This window comes from Thamnophis sirtalis, unplaced genomic scaffold (assembly GCF_051295495.1).
Source record: "Thamnophis sirtalis isolate CommonGarterSnake01/CBP01778 unplaced genomic scaffold, rThaSir2_p1.2 scaffold_14, whole genome shotgun sequence".
NCBI lineage: Eukaryota > Metazoa > Chordata > Lepidosauria > Squamata > Natricidae > Thamnophis > Thamnophis sirtalis.
In genome coordinates, this window is record NW_028261394.1 from 10506937 (window position 1) to 10521351 (window position 14415).

Here is a 14415-nt window from a genome sequence, read left to right on the forward strand (position 1 = left end):
CCATGCTCCTCCCCAACCTCCTCACTGTCGGAATCTGCCAGAACGCAAGCTTCTTCACAAGCCTTCCATTCTCCGCCGTGCTGTCGGAGCTGAAGAAGCTCCTTGGATAAGAAGTGAAACATCTTCAAAAGAAAAAAAAAAGTTTTTCAAAGGTTTCCAAAGTCTAGCTGCCTCCTGAAAAAGCAACTTTGAAAGTCTTGTTCTTACAGAAAAAAAAAGGAACATGTAGGCACCTGTAACATGTTTAGTCCATCCTGCTTGCTGGATTCTGAATCATGCGTCCTCTGCAATGGCAACAGGTTTCTTGGATCTCTATTAAGGGAGGGAAAAAGAGAAAAAATAAATATTGGCTTCTGTGTGGTTTTTTTTTAAAACACCATACATTTTTCTTTCCCTCATTTGGTTTATTTCTTGCTGTAGCTAATGCAGGCAGCTATAGTTGTGTTCTAAAGAGAAACTAGACATAACTTTAAGGACATGCACCGAATGTGTACATGCTTGAACATGTAAATGGGTAACATATAAATACGGCTTAAAATGATTTTGGAGTCCTTCCTTTCTCTCCTATTCTTTGAAACTCTTGGCTTTTTCCTACTATTTTTTTTGATATTCACTGATATCTGAAAAGAAGGTTTAGGGGGTGACATGACAGCAGTGTTCCGATGTCTTAGGGCTGCCACAAAGAAGAGGGAGTCAAGCTATTCTCCAAAGCACCTGAGGGTAGAACAAGATGCAGTGGGTAGAAACTAATCAAGGAGAGAAGCAACCTAGAACTAAGGAGAAATTTCCTGAGAGTGAGAACAATTAATCAGTGGAACAGAAGTTGCCTCCAGAAGTTGTGAATGCCCCAACACTGGAAGTCTTTAAGAAGATGTTGGATAGCCATTTGTCTGAAACAGTATAGGGTTTCCTGCCTAGGCAGGGGGTTGGACTAGAACAGTGTTTCTCAACCTTGGCAACTTGAAGATGTCCGGACTTCAACTCCCAGAATTCCCCAGCCAGCATTCGCTGGCTGGGGAATTCTGGGAGTTGAAGTCCGGACATCTTCAAGTTGCCAAGGTTGAGAAACACTGGACTAGAAGACCTCCAAGGTCCCTTCCAACTCTGCTATTCTATTCTATTCTAATCTAATCTAATCTATTCTAATCTAATTCTTATTCTATCCACTATTCTTATTCTTATCCTATCCTCTATCCTCTATTCTTTTTCTTATTCTTATTCTATTCTATCCTGTCCTATCCTAATTTCAATCTATTGTATTCTCTCCCATCCTATCTTATCTTTGGCAGCTTCTGAGAGCCATCAGCATCATAATCACCATCATTACTCTATGTTTATCCTGCATTTGAGGGGAAGGGGGAAATAACACAAGGCAGTGAACATATTTAATTCTCCTATCATCCATTTTCCAAACAGCCACCACCCTGCGAGATGGTTTGGGCTGAGAGAAGGGGACTGGCCGGAGGGCATCCAGCTGGCTTGTCTGAGGCAGGATTATAACTCTCCTGGGGTTTTAAGTCTGATGCCTTTAATCATTATACCCAACAGGTTCTCCCACAGAAGGAGCTTGCCCTTATTTTCCTTCTTCCTAGGCCGGGAGAGACAGAGATACTGGCCCAAAATCACCCAGCTGGCTTTTATGCCTAAGGCAGGGCTCGAAGTCAACGTCACCTGGTTTTTAGGTGGAGTAATGGTACTGCAACCATTATTCCAAACTGGATCAAACAGTGTATGGTACGCTGGTTTAACTGCTGTGGACAGGAAGGCACCACAGAGAAAGATCAATTCGGCACAAGAAATCATTGGTTGCCCTCCAACACCACTGGGTGACATCGCCAGGTCTCGCTGTTTTAGCAGAGTAAGGAAGAGACTCAGAGATGATTCACACCTTGGTCAGTGTCTCTTTGCACTTCTACCATCAGGCAGAAGACATAAAAGCATAACCAGCCGGACAAATAGGTTTAAAAATAGTTTCTATCCTTGGGCTGTCAGACTCTTAAACACAACCACAATCACTGCACGCACACGCAGAAACGTATGGCTCATTTTTTCTTTCTTTTCCCACTACTTGAATGGGGATTATTCTTTATGCTATTTATGTTGTTTGTATTTGTTGTCATGGATTGCATCAGTGAGGCTAAAACCAATTTTGTTGTATACAAGATGTACAATGACAATAAAGGCTATAATATACACTATGCTATGCTATACTATACTACACACTAAACTATACTATACACTATACAATACAGTACTATACACTAAACTATGCTATACTCTAAACTATATTATATTATACACTATACAGTATTATACACTAAACTATATTACTATTCTATACACTGTACTGTACTATATACTATACTATACATTATACTATACTTTACACTACTATACATTAAACTAAACTAAATATACTATTACTATATGCTATGCTATGCTATGCTATACATACTATACTATATACACTACACTACATTCTCATTAATGTTCTGGAGAACTTCTAACGCCACCTCCATCTACTGCAGAAAAGCTCTTGTCTCTTCTTAGTTACAAATCAGTAATGAAGCACAAGCCACTAACGTGAAGAGCAACTTGTCAATGCTGAGTCAAAATCCCCCGTTTTATTTCATTTCATTTTCATTTTATTAAGCATTTATAGGCCGCCCTTTTCCCTGATCCTTATCCTTGGACCGACTGGCTTCCAATCTGGTGACATACACAACACACACACACACACACACACACACACACACACACGGCTGATTTACCTGTCTCCTCTCTGCCTGGAGAGTCCGCTTCCACTTCAGAATAGGGAGGGGGGAGTTCTGGGGGGCCAGGGTAAGGTGGGGGCCAGAGAGGTAACATGTTGAGAGAACCTGTGGAAGGGGGGGGGGGGAAGCATTGTATTAAAGAATCAGGTGTGAATGAACCAAAAAGTCCTATTAAAATATCAAGAAAGGAAGAACAACAGATACATTCTGTGGGAACGGTACCCTTGGGGAATGGACCACACTGGCTAGGGAAGTGGCTACTTTAAGCTTTTCTAGCATGGAGCTTATCCGAAGAAAATGATGATGTTGATGAGGAAAAGGATGAGGATCTTCTTCCTCCTCTTCCTCCTCTTTCCCTTCTTTCTCCTCCTCTTCCCCTCCTCTTCCCCCTCTTCTTCTCCTCCCCCTCTTCTTCTCCTCCCCTCTTTTTCTTCTCCTCTTCCTTCTCCTCCTCTTCCTTCTCCTCTTCCTTCTCCTCCTCCTCCTTTTCATCCTCATCCTCCTCTTCTCCTCCTCCTCTTCCTTCCCCTCCTCCTCCTCTTCCTCCTCCTCTCCCTTCCCCTCCTCCTCCTCCTCTTCATCCTCCTTCATCCTCCTCCTCCTCTCCTCCTCCTCTTCCTTCTCCTTCTCCTCCTCTTCCTCTCCCTCCTCCTCCTCCTCCTCTTCATCCTCCTCCTCTTCTTCTCCTCCTCCTCCTCCTCCTCCTCTTCCTCCTCCTCCTCCTCCTCCATCCTCCTAGCCATTATCTATCCACTGCAGGATGAAGGCCTCTTTCCAACCCATACAGTCCTGAGCTTTCTTCTGCCAACTGGGACTTGCTGACGTCATTGCTCCATTTTTGTTTTGGGTCTCTTCCGCGGACGCTTTTGATCAAGTGGGATCCAAAACAAGAACTTTGCAAGCGTTAATATCAGGTCTTTGAGCTCTGCATAGAATCCACATGGCCTCTTCACTCAACAGTCACTCTCCCCGAAGGGCAGACCAATGTGGATATTGACTTAGCCTCTTAAGCAGGGTCTCAAATGCCTCAGACGGCAGATAAGAAGCCTACAGAGATACCCGTGAGCCACGGTGTATCTTCTCCCTATCTTGCTCAGCCAGCTGCCCTTAGGACTGGGGACAACGCTGTCCCTCCAGCGAAGGGAACTATGAGTGAACAGTCTGCATGGTTGTCAAAGGGAGGGAGGTGCTCTCCCTATTTTTCGCCCTCCCAGGAATTCAAATGTCATGGCCACCACCACCCTTGCCAGGACAGAAGAACTCTGCTCCTAAGACACACGAGGGACTGTGTTGGGTTCCTTGCACCTAAAAACAAAACGTATCTTGTTGAGAATTCCTTTTATTAAAAATAAAACATTTTTATTGTATTATATCATACATTTCCTTTCTATCTTGAACAGTGTGCTCTCTAGGTATTCAAGGTGTTAACATACAAAAGTACAAACATCATCATCACCATTATAATCGTGTATGTATTTGTGTATGTGTGTGTGTATTATACACATACATACATAAATACACACACACACACACACATATATATACATGTATACATATACACACACACACATATATATACATATACACATACAAACACATAAAGAAATATGTGGTAATACATAAACAAATATGCAATAACATTGATCATATTATATCATATATTATCTTCCATTATAGTATTGATTATATAACCGTCAACAAAACTTTACTCATTTGTTTTTCTTTCTCATGTAGACCATATTCCACCTAATTCCACTCTAACCTTAATATCTGTCATTTAACCATCTATAGAACAGTTCTAGAATACCGTATTTTTCAGAGTATAAGACGCACCTTTTTCCCTCAAAAAAGAGGCTGAAAATCTGGGTGCGTCTTATACACTGATACAGCATTTTTGGCCTCCTGAAACCCTGCCCCTTTCACCAAAATGGCTGTGCATAGCCTTTGGGAGGCTTCCAGAGTGCTCCTGGGGCTGGGGAGGGCAGAAATGAGCGAAAAATGAGTGGGCCAGTTTTTTGCTCAATTTTGCCCCCACCCAGCCCTCAGGAGCACTCTATAAGCCTCCTAAAGGCTATTCATGCCTTTTTTTGACAAAAAAAACCCGGGCCCATTTTTGTGAAAAACAGGCTGTTTTTGTGAGATCTGCAGAGTGCAAAAACTTTTTTTTAATTTGCCTCTTCAAAATCTTGGTGCGTCTTATACTCTGAAAAATGCGGTAGTTCATTTATAGAATATAGAAGTCTTTGAACTATGGTACTGGAAAAAGTCTGAGGCCACTTGGAGGTTTATCTGTGTCCTTAGGGTCACCTGAGTAGTGCAAATGGGTGTGGTGCTTTCTTGTGTTCAACAGTGAAGGGACACAAAGGGCAGAAAGCACAGCTCCACAACACAGTCCTTTTCAGCAGTTCCAAGGCGGCTCCACAATGTTTGCACTCCTCAGGTGTTCCTTGAGGGCACAGGCAAACCTCCAAGTGGCCTCAACGACTCTCCAAAAGGATGCAAATGACCAGCTGTCTGCAAGGAGTGTCAACCCTTCCACCCCCGCCACCATCCAGTCACAGCTGAAGAAGCTTCTTGGGTGAGAAGCAAAACGACTTCCAAGAAAATCCGGTTGCGCCTCTTGGAAAAGCACCTTTGGGAAATGGGGTAAGGACAAATAATGCATGCCTGTACTTACGGGTTGTCTGTGGTGCAGCAGGGTGAGCGTAGGTATAGATGGAGGCGGTGGGGTATTCTTGGAGATTCGTAGCCTCTTTCAAAATATCTGTGGCATTACCAAAAAAGATGAAGGTAGCATATCACTGAACTTAAAGGCGTATGCAATCATTTGGTTTTTAAGGTATACATTGACTTACAACAGTTCACTTAATGACCATTCAAAGCATTGGTGGGATTCAAACATTTTTTACTACCGGTTCTGTGGGCGTGGCTTGGTGGGCGTGGCAGGGGAAGGCTACAGCAAAATTCCCATTCCCTCCCACTCACTTAGCAACGTAGGTGTTGGGCTCAGTTGTGGTTTTAAGTTGAGAACTGCCTGTAATAGAGAGATTCAACTGGAGATTCCTCTCTTCATCCATCCATCCATCCATCCATCCATTGTGTTTCTCCGAAAATAAGAGAGGGTCTTATTTTCTTTTGACCCCCCCCGAAATAAGCACTTGGCTTTATTTTTAGGAAGTCTTATTATTTTTGAGGTGCAGGAGGTGGCAAGCGTGGTCACCTCATGGCTGCTACTGTGTTGCGATATTTTCGGCGGGGGAAAATTTGGGGGAAAGGGCTAATTTTAGTGCATGTGCTCAAAGGTACGATGGGGCTTATTATCCGGAGAGGTCTTATTTTCAGGGAAACAGGTTATCTGTCTGTCTGTCTGTCTATCTATCATCTATCTATCATCTATCTATCTATCTATCTATTATCTATCTATCTATCTATCTATCTATCATCTATCTATCTATCTATCTATCTATCTATCTATCTATCTATCTATCTATCTATCTATCTATCTATCTATCTATCTTTATCCTATCCTCTTTCAAAGAAATAACACCAGCGTAGATATGGTGGGGACCATGCTATCTGTTCACATCATCTGCAAATGTTCTGGCTTTATGAATATTTGACCTGGAGTTTTCTGAATCAGGAAGTCTAATGTGCTATCACGGGGGTGTTAATTAATTATGGCATGTCTACACTCTCTTTTGGTGGCTTTGTGGATCCTTCCACAACCTGGTTCTTTCCAGTTTTGCTGGACTGTATCTCCCATGTGGCCATCAGATTGGAGAAACGTGGATGGATAATAATTCATAAACCATGATGTTCTCTGTAGAAATGTAAAATAAAATAAAATAAGCTTCCTGCCTTTTGACTACTTGTTCAATTTTGAATCAGGAGGCTCTTTCCTTTCTTGCCAGAGAGAGCAGAGTAGAAAGAATAAATCTTAGCCAAGTAGTGAGAAAACAACTTACCTGAATCTACTAGATCTTTGATCATGTTTAGGCAATCGGAAGCTCCATACTGGAAAGTGAATTTGAAAGCAAGAAGTCCCTGGGTGGAAGCTGAGAAGAAAAATCTGCACTGAAATCAAGTCTGAGGCCTCACTACAGAAGGTATTTTGTCTCTTCTCATCTGTTCCCTCTTCTGCAGAGCTATTAAAGCTACACTTAGACCACTTCAGACATGTTAAGAGGTAATTGTCAACTCGCAAAGCATCCCTGACTTGCTCCCGAGTTGCCCTAGGCAAGGGAGATGGGAAACTGACGGCAGCTACAAACAGAAGCACATTCCAGGCATATCTTTCTCAAGGCTATCTCCCAGGTTACCCGCAGTACCGAGTGTCATACATTCTAATACAGATAAAACTAGTAGAATTAATTATAGTTATTATATTCAACCAACATATATTTCTAATAATAATACACATATGTATTGTTATAGTCCAGTGTTGGCGAACCTTTTCGGCACCGAGTGCTGAAATGGGAGCGTGCGCATGTGTGCGTGCCGGAAATCAAAAGGGCAGTCACCCAGTGCGCATGTGCACTGGCTGGCTGCTCTTTCAGTTTCCAGTACGCACATGCGCACCAGCAACCTGGTCTTCTGGTTTCTGGCACACCAGTGGACCAGTGCGCATGCATGCGCCAGGAAGATGATCTTCCATTTTCCAGAAGCCAGAAGACCAGATGGCCGGTGTGCATGCGCTCACCAGAAACCGGAAGATCAGCAGGCCAGAGCACACATGCACACCAGGCAGCTGCATTTCCGGTTTCCAGGACTCCCACGCTTGTGGAGACCAGCTGGCCGCGCGCCAGAACTTGGAAGAGCAACAGGCAATGGCTCGCGTGCCCAGACAGATGGCTCTGCGAGTCACTCCCGGCACGCGTGCCATAGATTCACCATCATGGTTATAGTCTGTCATTATTTAATTATTCCATGTTTTCTCGTTATTGCTTTTATTTTATTATGCAAAAGTGTATATGCTAATATTCTACCTTTCTCTTATTTCTATTTCTTATTCTACCTTTTAATCATGTCACCCTTTTATTAAAAGACATTTTCTTTCTATCCTACCTAACGTCTAATCATGTCACCTACTTAAAAAAGAAAGGAAAGAGAGAAAAAGAATAGCCAACTAGAACAACAAAAGAAGAGAAATCATCTATCCGTCGTCTCTTGCCCACTTCAGTACTTTAGTTGCTATGCTTTTTCTTTTCTTTCTCAATGGGGTATTTATTGTGGTCACACCAGAGGCTCAATTCCCTGAACATTCCCACCCACTGGATGACTTAAACAGAGGGAGAAAGAGAGCTGCAGGGAGAAGTAGAACTTTACAGCAGCTGATAAAGACAGGCCAATAAATTATGGAACCTACTCAGAGTTCCTTTGATGTGTTGAGGTTTGAAGTCAGGCTCTTCCTCCAGAAAGCAATCTCCCAACAGCTGCAGTGGAAAACGAATGATGGTTGATCCCTTATCTTTATGCTGGAATATTATCTAGGAAAGCAATCAAGAAATCAGGATAATTTCACTGTTCTGACCGAGGCTTTCCTTAAAAAGCAAGAAGCAGAGTCTGGGTCCCGGCAAATCCCTTTTATTTACAAACAATTGTGAATTCCTTTCATTCACAGTCTGCAAGGCTTAGCAAACAGTCTTTCAGAGGAATGTTTATCAACATGAACCTTATCTCGCTTGGAGAGCTGCCAGATAACTAGTTTCCAAACGCAGAGCAAGGCAAAACCTTGCAGAGTCCCTTATAGTCACAAGCAGAACTTTCCACTTTTGACACGACCGAAGGAACGAATCGATTCCTGAAAAAAAACCCTCCCTGTTCTCTCCCCTTTTGTTTCCTATGGGGAGGAACCAATCACCTCCAAGGTGTGGCTTTACTCCCAAGTCGACCCTGCTTTTTTTTTTAGTTGCTCTTGTCTTCTGGCAGCTCTGTGCATGCGCACACTGGGAACAGGCTCCAGCTGTTCCTCTGCTCACTGCTGTCTATCTCCCTCTCTGCCTCCGACACAGACCCTTCATCTGAGCTTTCCTCAGCCTCCAGGACTGGCCCATGTTCCTCCCCAACCGCCTCACTGTCCGACTCTGCTTCCAGCTCCGCTGACCACTGGCGGGCCACAACGTTCACGAGAGTTAGTCTGGGAAACAAATGCCCATTGTTTGGACTACAAATGTGCCCACTCCAAAACTTAAGGAAAGTAAGGTAGTCCTCAACTTGGAACCATCCGTTTAGTGGCCATTCACGTGATCCCATTTTGTGACCCTCCCAGCCGGCTTCCAACAAGCAAAGTCAATGGGGGCAGCTAGATTTGCTTAATGACTGCATGGTTCACTTAAGAACTACGTTGCTTGGCAATGGAAATTTGGGGCTCACTTGTGGTTGAGAACTACCTGTAAAATATGTCCAACATATGTCTTTTCAATACAAGGTGGGCTCCTTACAAGTTAGTTGACGGGAGGAAAACACCAACCAAAGAGGAGACTTATTCAAACGTTCTCTCAAAACTGAAAATGGTCCTGGCCAGATTCACCCAGCCTAAATGAAAGAGGGATTATCACGTTTCTTATCAAAGAGAAGCTGTTGCCTTCTTCGGCCACCTGGGCCAAGAGCTCTTACTTTGTATTGAGTGAGGTACAGCATCCCTTTCTTGGCACCTTGGAGTTCTTCTGGAATATCTGGTTCTCCTTCCAGAAATAATACCACCTCACTATAGTGAGCGAGGACCCTGGAAATACAACAGATGGATCAGGAGGGGAAGAGAGGGAGGCTTCATAGGAAGGACAAGTCATGCTTAGATCATTCTACTGCAGTGTTTCCCAACCCTGGACCACTTGAAGAGATGTGGACTCTCTTGTGGAATTCTGGGAGTTGAGGTCCATGTCTCTTCAAGTTGTCCAGATTGAGAAAGACTGTTCTACTTGTGCTGGTGCCATCAACACTTACCCCATAGTTGCATGCCACAACTTGTGCAAATGATATGAATTAGGAGATTGATATAGAAATTTACAAGGAATGTCTTCTCCCCTTCTTCTTCTTCAAAGATATTCAATATGCTTTGTTCTTTTGATGTTACTGCTTGAGATAAGAACACTATGTTTTTGCCAAATCGCACCCTGAGATTTTTCTGGATGTGCTTCATTTTCCAGCGTTGTATGTGCCTTGAAACTTTTCTCGTGTAATTAATGGAAGGTGTTTTAATTGTTCGTTTCTGGATGGTATTCACCACTGCCCTGTCTTTGGAGGACACCCTCAACGCATGGTGCTCCTGTTTATCCACATTTCAGAGTCTATGGAGTTTCTCTGTCCTCCAGGTCATGGTTGTCCCAAAGGTGCTTTTTTCAAGAGGCAACTGGACTTTCTGGTTTTTCTCTGAAGACGTTTCGCTTCTCAGCCAAGAAGCTTCTTCAGCTTTTTCCTGTATATAACTTTCATCTGTATATCTACAATTCACAGGTTTCTGTTCTCCTGACTGCCATTTCTTTCAAAGCAATCTTCATGGCTCTCTACACTGTTTTTTTTTTTTTAGCTCTGGGATGAACTGTGAGGCCTTTGGTGCTCTCTCTCTTTTTTTTTTTTCTTTCAAATGTTTTATTTCATTTTCATTTTCATTTCATACAGTCACATATATACTGTGCGTGATTGGGGCCATATAACATTGAGCAATAAACACAGCCCTCCTTGTATTCCCCAAAATACAAAACCAATATAGCGCTTCAACCCTCCATACACCCTTTCTTTCTCCCCCCTCCAACTTTCCTTTCTCCCCTCCAACATTCCCCTCTCTAACTTCCCCTCCCCCTCTAACGCTCCTTTCTCCCCCTCCCTTCCATCTCACCCTCCTTCCAATCCTCTCTCCCTCCCTCTCTCCCCCTCCCTCTTCTTTCCCTCTGCTCCTCACTTCGGTGTATTTCTACTATCCATCGATATATTCAGCTTATTTTTATACTAAAATTAAAGAAAAAGCAACAGTATACAAAGTGCTATCATGTTGTTTTAAAAACTGGCACAAACTATATTTCCCCCCTCCCCCCCCCTTGAACCCCACCTCCCTTCCCCCCTCCCGACTTCCCAGAGCCCGTACACGGTATAGCTTTTATCAAACACAGTCTAAAATGTATTAAACCTTTGGTGCTGTCTTGAGTTTGGTTATTAGCACTGATAATGTTACCTAGTTGGGCAATGCAATGTCTACAAGAAAACAACCTCAAAGAGCACCAAAGATGCACAACCCAATTTAAACAGCAAACATGCACACTTATTTATTTTAAAAGCCACTCTTCCTCTGTTCAATCCGGTTCCATTTTTCTCTGCTATTTTTATATCTGTTATTCAAAATGCAGTTCAAGTATTTATCTTGTCCCACCGCCTGTGCTTCTTTTCGTCTAGTATAATAACCACTTCAAATATTTTCTTCTGATTTATGTTTAGCTCCTAATATTTACTTGTTTCATATAATTAACTGGAACAAAATGTGTAATTCTTGTTGGCTAATTCTTAGAACAGAATAATGTGCATAATATAAATTGTTCATCATTGCCACCCTTAATGTTTCTACCTTTTTGACATTCTAAATATTTTCTAAGTATTTTTTTAAAACAGCGTCAGGATGTATGTGTGTAATTCACTTTGTTGTGCTCCACAAAATATCTGTTTTTCCTAATGCATAAACAAGTGCCATTTGTTTCCACTTTAATAATACTGAATCTCTCTCCTTATCTTATATAATCTTACGATGTCTGGATTTTTAGTCTTCAACCTATTTTAATACAGCCTAACCCCACATTAAATATTGAGAATAAAATCTTGAGCAATTCTAGATATTCCCACGTTTGAACTAGATCAACAGTTGACCTACAGAGTCAGCCTTCAGCCCGATTATTTTGGATGTATTTAATTTACCTTTCCTCAGAATTGTTGGCTGACCTAGAGAACTGATATCGAGTCACCTCCATAGCGAGAGAGAGGTCCCCCTTTCTTTCTCCGATACTCAAACTCTCCCTTCAGATGAGCAGCACTGGAAACAAAGAGAAATATCTGGATCATGTCAGTATCTCTGTGATGTCAGCAGGTGAGGTAACAGCCCTGGCTTTCAGTTGAAATTGGGGTTGCTATACGTATCTCTTACTGAGCAGCTGCTTCCATAGAGTTGATTTATACCCTGTTCCTATTCCTCTTTTCTGTCAATACAAAGTTTTCTTAGTTCTATTAGGAAATTAACATGACCATCTTTTCGTTCCACCATTTGCTTACAAGAATTGTGTGCATGGTCTTTCCTTCCTTCCTTTCTTCCTTCCTTGGATCTTTGAATATCTACAGCTAAATTTCCTTCCTTCCTTCCTTCCTTCCTTCCCTCCCTCCCTCCCTTCCTCCCTCCTTCCTTGGATCTTTGAATATCTACAGATAAATTTCCTTTCTTCCTTAGTTCTTTGAATATCTACAGATAAATTTCCTTCCTTCCTTCCTTCCTTCCTTCCTTCCTTCCTTCCTTCCTTCCTTCCCTCCCTCCCTTCCTCCCTCCTTCCTTGGTTCTTTGAATATCTACAGCTAAATTTCCTTCCTTCCTTCCTTCCTTCCTTCCTTCCTTCCTTCCTTCCTTCCTCCCTTTCCTTCCCTTCCTCACAATAGCCTAACAGTACATGAGCAACTCTTCAACCTTTAACCAAAACACAAAATGAACATGATGACATCAATACAACTGTCAGGTTTAGAACTGTTTCAATGAAATCAGCAGGACTTAATTCAATAATGGCTAATCAAATTCCAGTTAATTTCAAGGTGCCCGCTAAAAGGAGGATTAAATCTAGATTCCACGTTGTATATAGGAAGGTTCAGAAGCTTTACTGTCTCTTCAGTCACTCATCCCCACCCATCGTTCCTCCTCCTTTAGAGAAATTAAATGCAACTTATAATATTCTAAGACAATACTTAGATAGCCTGTACTTTTCCTTGGTCTTTGGATGTAAGGCCAATCCACTTTTCCATGGGATTGGAATACCCCTGCTAAGAGACAGGCGTTGTTAAACAAACATCACAAATAACCAGCGCATCTATTAACTTGTTTTATTTGACACACGACTTGCAAAAATTGCTGAGATATTTTTTTTTCCTTAGCTACAATCTTGCCGCTATGTACAAAATATATGATAAATGTACTACACATATAAAAAATACAATATGCATTACATATATACAGGTACAATGTGCAAAACATGGCAAAAGTCGACGTATGGAATCGATTGTAAGGGGTGCAAACAACAAATACAAAGGCATCGTGGTGGTTTTGACAAAGGCAATAAACCACCGGATGCTCGGCTGGCCAGCATGAGTTTTCCTTTTCCTTTCATATATGTATCTCTAGCCGTTAACGAGGCCACCTGTACAGACTGGTATCAATCCCCTTCTTTTCATAGAGTGAGATGCTAAGACATAATTGGGAGTATGAAAAGAAGAAGAGAAACACTCGTCATGCAAAGCACGATGTTCACCAAGCAAGCAAATACAGTGGAATAAGAAATATCTCCTTGACCGCAGAGATCTGTGCTCAGGTCTTAATTCAGTTTCACAATTTTTTTTTTTTAAAAAGAGGGGAGTATTCCTATTATTCGACACAACGACAGAAGCAACCTCAGAAATATCTACATCTTCAATATAAAATAAAGATCCCACACACACCTCCCCACCCCCGTGGATACCGTTGGGAGGCCAGTGCAGAAAAAACTTCTATTTCTTTTTTCTTTTTTTCCTGGTAGATTAAAAAATAATAATTATAGGGGAGGGGAGGGCTTGGCGAGAGAAGTGGAAACGCTTTGGTTCCTCCTGGGCAATTTTTGCAATTAACCACTTCTTTAAGGCTCTGGATTTCTGAACCTGCAACGTCGTGCAGAAACTGAGAGAGAGAGAAAAATTAAATATACAAAATGCTGGTTTCTCGGTTCGCATTATCAAAACACAACGAAGGGCACAAAGAAGCCTTCTGTTGTGATGGCACTTGCCAGATATTTTTTTTTTATTTTTTTTTTATTTTTAGGCTAGGACTAAAAATATTAGTTCACATTCTAGCCTCGGCTGCAGGCAACAGAGAGCTAAGAGACTTTTTGCAAGCTCAGATTAGATGTGCATATATTTTATAGCCCCTTTCGGGCTCTTCTTTGACGTGGCGCAATTTGTCTGCCGATCGTAAAACGTGATTCGCGGGAGGGAAAAATCGCTTCCGTTTTCACAAGGTTATTTTTCCTCCCAGTTTTTATAACGATGAAGAAATCCCACACACGTCCTGCTAACATAAACTATAATTCCCTATACAATGGGGCCAGGGGGGGGGAAGAGCTGCCAATGATCGTGATTTCTTATCAAAAGGACAAGAGGTCCAACTTTTATCAAAAGGCAAAAATTCAACACACAACCACATATTAAGCGTTGCCTAACTACGTAGTTTGCTCATCCAGAAACAGGTGCAATTCCAGTTCTAACAGAACTTTTACAGCGATTCTCATTGGAGAAAAGCGGCTCAATTCCAATGAAGTGGGTTAGGAATAGTTCCACCGACTTGATAAGTGAGGTATAATCCGGCCAAAATAAAAACACTTTATTAGGATCCAGGATTACCTGGAGACTTAAACGTACTTTGGCTTTATCATGGTTC

At 42.1% G+C, this 14415-nt stretch overlaps 1 protein-coding gene across 1 annotated transcript; it reads right to left on the bottom strand.

Moving 5' to 3' along the window:
- Window positions 1–228: 228 nt before the first annotated feature.
- On the bottom strand, window positions 229–12106 carry LOC148042705 (uncharacterized). The gene is made up of 7 exons (XM_087728607.1): window positions 11673–12106; window positions 9390–9498; window positions 8140–8260; window positions 6740–6829; window positions 5452–5538; window positions 2772–2879; window positions 229–312 (listed from the first exon to the last, which is right to left on the bottom strand). The coding sequence occupies exons 1-7, from the start codon at window positions 11723–11725 to the stop codon at window positions 245–247; spliced, it is 636 nt and encodes a 211-aa protein (XP_087584733.1). The 5' UTR covers window positions 11726–12106; the 3' UTR covers window positions 229–244.
- Between the last annotated feature and the right edge of the window lie 2309 nt (window positions 12107–14415).

Coding starts and splice junctions, on each gene's coding strand:
- LOC148042705 (XM_087728607.1), bottom strand. CDS start 11,725: ATGGAGGTGACTCGATATCAGTTCTCTAGGTCAGCCAACAATTCTGAG. Junction 8,261..9,389: donor TGTACCTCACTCAATACAAA/GTAAGAGCTCTT, acceptor TTGCTTTCCTAG/ATAATATTCCAGCATAAAGA. Junction 313..2,771: donor TCCAGGCAGAGAGGAGACAG/GTAAATCAGCCG, acceptor CTCCCTTAATAG/AGATCCAAGAAACCTGTTGC.